Consider the following 4,533-nt stretch of genomic DNA (forward strand, 5'->3'; position numbering starts at 1 on the left):
CGCCGGTCAACGTGGTAAAGGGAAATCACTAAAATCCCGTGTTTCATTTTTAACACGCCGGCGAAGATGGAAGCTCTAAGATCACTTACAGTCTACACTTCATTGTGTAGCGCAGGAACATCATCTGGTCGAAAAACAGCCAGATGACGTCGTCCTGAACGTCGTCTAGCACGCTTCTTTGTTGATCGCCTCCATAGCCTCTGTGCTCTGGCGACACGAAACCAGCAGCTACTCCCGGCGTCTCCTTACGATTCTGAAACTTCCACAACCTTTCCAAACCACCGGAAATGTACATGCGGCCCACGTGACGTCGGTGCCCAAGCTGCAACTTCCGTCGCCTACGCTCAAAATGACGCCCGAGATCAAGACCTCCTTGACTCGCGCGATTCCTGCGTGTCTCCCCTGTCTAGACGCTGTAATGTTTGGAGTCGGGCATGAAATAGATGGTAGCTGGCCCATGCCGTCATCCAACTTATCTACGCTGAGGACGTTGTTGAAGGGAGAGACTTGTTCTCATCCAGAACGAGGAATATGGAATTTATTTACAGTATCTACATCAGAATCTTACAGTTCATCAGACTAACATGACTGATAGAGGAATGCACTCTCAGCAGCCGCACCACAGCTGCTTATAAACACTATGTCCCCCCTAGACCCCTAGGGCAGCAAAAAAAAAACGGCCGTTCAACCTGCTACCAATTCGGAGCGTTCAAATTCATCGTAGCCGACCTGCCGCTAAGAGCGGGGGGGGGGGAGGGGGCGGGGGGGGGTTAGTGACACATTTCCGCACAGGTTGCACTGACCACACCGAAGTGAGTGGGTTCTCACAAACACGGTGCATGACCCGAGCAGGCGCCGCTTCATCCCAGTGTTAACTCCGCAAACAATGGCCGCCGCATCTGTCCATGACTTTTAAGCTGCGTGAGACGGCAGCGCAAGATATCTTCCAGGGGCTCCCCTGCTTCAAACAGCCCTTGGCGGCCATGGCGAATCCACGAACAATACTTGGTCCGCCGACCGCGTTTAGTCATAGCGGCGCCGAGGGGGTGTTGATGCGGCACACCGTTGTCCCTACTAAACAAGTCACCGAGGCAGGTGGCGAGCCTTCCATGATCGCTTCTAGGAAGCTCGCCACGCTCGCAGCTCCGGCTGGCTGGGAAAATTTTGTAGGTCGGTACCCTTGCAGGCCATTCGTAACAACGCGTAGGACAGGCACGCGTGGCCTCGCAGACGCGTGACGCGTAGCCAAGCGCGCACGATTAACCGCCTTTGGTTGGGCCTTTACCGTTCGCCGAGCGACGCAACCTCAACCAAACTGTGTGTGCGTGGGGGTAGTCGCGATGAACGCTATGTAGGGACGCTGATCTTGCTTGCCCCCATGCTCTGTGCCTTTGTACTTGACTTTTGGATGTTTTAATAAATGCTTGTGGGCGGTGATTGTTGCCGTTCATTCCTTCCTGCCCCGGAGACGTATCTGACTCACAAAATTTTAGACCTGCTCCCCGAACCACATCTTAACAACTGCAATTTAAAAAAAAAACACCACCCGAGCGCTCCGTACAGATCGTTAACCGGCGAAGCTGAAACGTTCGACCCCGGTATTTATGACTGGATTAATCTCGATGACTCAATAAACGATGGCTTGGTACTCTGCCGGATCCTCAGTACGCAATTGCTGGTTGCGCTCTGCTGCATGAGCCTGTTCTTGTGCCTGGGCTGCAGCATTGACACGGAATAGAGGAGCTCGTCCCCGGTTCTGCTCACGGCGCTGCTAATGCAAAGCTGCCTGCTCCTCAGGAGCACGTACGACGCGTGACCTACCCATTTCGGAGGAGGAGGAGGAGGAAGAACTTTATTAAAAACACCCGTCAATGAACGTCAGGAGAGAAATGCTTCTCCCCCGTCGCCCCTAGCCGTCGGCCGGAATACCGTGAGACACAGCAGCAGCAAGGGCTTGACCGATGAGGTCCCGCTGGACGTTGGGGTCTGGGCTGCGGAGCAAAGCCTCCCAGGATTCTAGAGTGCGCGAGCTATCATTCTTAGCCGGACATGTCCACACCATGTGAACCAGATTTGCTGCCTCATCACAGAATTTGCACTTTGAACTGAATACTCCTGGATGCCACTTGCTGTAGAGTACGGGGTTTGGAAAAACCCCCATCTGTAATTTCCTCCACATAACCTCATCTTTCTTGCTGAGCGTTCTGTCCGCTCCCGGGTAAATTTGGCGATTTAGTCTGTAGTATGCTATGATTTCCTGGTATGCGCGCATATCCTCTCTTCTGTTTATAGTTTCGGTGGTTTGGGAGCTTCCGGGGGTCGACCGGTAAGTGAGACCTCGGGCGACCGAATGAGCCTCCTCGTTCCCTCTAAGTCCCTGGTGAGCTGGTGCCCAAACGAGCAGAACAAGCTGCCTGGGTCCTCCTTCCCTGTTTAATATACGGATGGCAGTTTCCGTCACCCTCCCCGATTCGTAATTTCTCACAGCGTTTTTGGAGTCGCTGATGACCACATTTACCCCCCTTTGGCTGAGGGCCAAGGCTATGGCTACTTCCTCAGCTTCAACCGTCTCGACGCCACTGACTGTGCAGCACGCCACCGGTGTTCCGTCTTCTCTAACCGCCACGGCCGCGTGTGCCGCTTTGCTTTCATATTCCGCAGCGTCCGTATATAGGACGTCCTGTCGACAAGTGTATCTAGCTTGTAATGCCTCTGCCCTGTCTTTACGCCTGCCGTCGTGAAAGGCAGGGTTCATGTTTCTGGGTAGCGGAGGTATTTTTATCTTGTCCCTGATATGTCTGGGTATGTCGCCTGAGCGCACTTGCTCATGTTTGGGCTCGTAGCCTAATTTCTCTAGAATTTTCCTGCCTGTTTTAGATCCAAGTAGCCTTTGGTGCTGCGCGGTAACGGCAGCCTCAATCAGTTCCTCGAGAGTGTTCGACACACCCAGCTTCATAAGTTTGCCGGTGGGCGTGTTCGGGGGGAGTCCGAGCGCGACCTTGACACTTTTCCTAATAATGATTTCGAGCTTGTTCCGTTCTACAGAACTGAGCTTGAGGTAGGGTGCCACGTACACTATCCTACTGATTACGAAGGCTTGTGCTAGCCTCAGGAGATTCGCCTCCTTCATCCCAGCGTGCCTGTTCGCTATTCGTCTGATAAGACGACACGTTTGATTTGAACTGGCTTCTAACCTAGCAAGCGTTTCATAATTTTTCCGGTTGGCCTGAATCCTCAGCCCGAGGACGCGGATACTGTCGACCGCAGGGATCTCGGCGCCGTTGACGTACAGGTGTATGCCCGCCTCACGCTTTTGGTGAAGCCGCCGTTTTCCGGGGGGCATCAGGAACAGCACTTCCGACTTTTCGGCCGAACATTTAAGTCCTTTGGGTTTCAGGTACTCCTCGATAATGTCAATTGCATTTTGCAGGGAGCTTTCAATTTGCCCATCACTGCCCTTGTTTATCCATAGTGTTAAGTCATCCGCGTATATGGTGTGGTTTAGATTCTCAATTTCCCCCAACCGTTCAGGGAGTTTCAACATAGCAATGTTGAAGAGGGTAGGTGATAAAACCGAGCCCTGCGGCGTCCCCACGTTACCCAGGTCAATGCTCTTTATAGATTCTTCCCCTATCTTGAGAGTGGCTTTCCTGTTGGTAAGAAAGTCCTTGATGTAATCGTACACTCTCTTCCCGACATTGAGTGAGTTCAAATTCTCCAAGATGGACGCGTGCCTCACGTTGTCGAATGCCTTTGCCACATCTAACCCCACAATCACTTTCGTGTCTCGCGTTTGCTTATCTATAATTTGGTCTTTGAGCTGCAGCATCACGTCGCATGCCGACAGCTTTGGTCGAAAACCGATCATGGTGTCCGGATACAATCCATTTTCCTCCATGTACCTATTGAGCCGCGTCAGAACAACGTGCTCCATAAGCTTACCCACACACGAGGTGAGCGATATAGGCCTGAGGTTCTCGAAGCCTAGTTTTTTACCCGGCTTGGGAATGAAAATGAGGTTGGCGAGTTTCCACTCCTGCGGTATCGTCCCCTTCTCCCAGCACTCCTGCATGTACGTTGCGAGGTTGGTGATTGAGCTGTCGTCTAAATTACGGAGCATTTTGTTGCTCACTCTGTCCGGCCCTGCCGCTGACTTAGTCCGTAGCCGATTAATCTCCGCCCTGACCTCAGCCAGGGTGATGGGGGCGTCTAATTCCGAATTCTCTCCCCCTCCGTAGTCCGGGAGGGGTTCAGGTCCAGCGGGATTGATGTACCTATTCCTAACTACTTCTAAGAGTTCCTTCTGAGTGCCATCAAACTGATGTGCCATTCTTTCCAGCTGTTGTTTGGACGCTGACTTTGTGCTATCCGGATCTAAGAGGTGGCGAAGAAGTCGCCACGTCCCCGCGGTACTCATATTCCTCTCCATCTGATCGCAGACGTTCCCCCAATTTTGCTTCGTGAGCGTGATTGCGTGCTCTTCAATTTCCTTGTTTAAAGCCGCTATCTGTTTCCTGATATTTCGATCCCATC

The 4,533-nt window shown here is 52.4% G+C and overlaps 1 protein-coding gene across 1 annotated transcript; it reads right to left on the minus strand.

Annotated features, from left to right (window-relative positions):
• Window positions 1-1,909: 1,909 nt before the first annotated feature.
• LOC142573875 (uncharacterized) lies at window positions 1,910-4,330 on the minus strand. The gene has a single exon (XM_075683092.1). The coding sequence runs from the start codon at window positions 4,328-4,330 to the stop codon at window positions 1,910-1,912; it is 2,421 nt and encodes an 806-aa protein (XP_075539207.1).
• Window positions 4,331-4,533: the final 203 nt, after the last annotated feature.

Source organism: Dermacentor variabilis, chromosome 3 (genome assembly GCF_050947875.1).
Source record: "Dermacentor variabilis isolate Ectoservices chromosome 3, ASM5094787v1, whole genome shotgun sequence".
Lineage (NCBI taxonomy): Eukaryota > Metazoa > Arthropoda > Arachnida > Ixodida > Ixodidae > Dermacentor > Dermacentor variabilis.

Excerpts from the sequence above, each read along its gene's own strand:
- LOC142573875 (XM_075683092.1), bottom strand. The coding sequence starts at position 4,330 with ATGGCACATCAGTTTGATGGCACTCAGAAGGAACTCTTAGAAGTAGTT.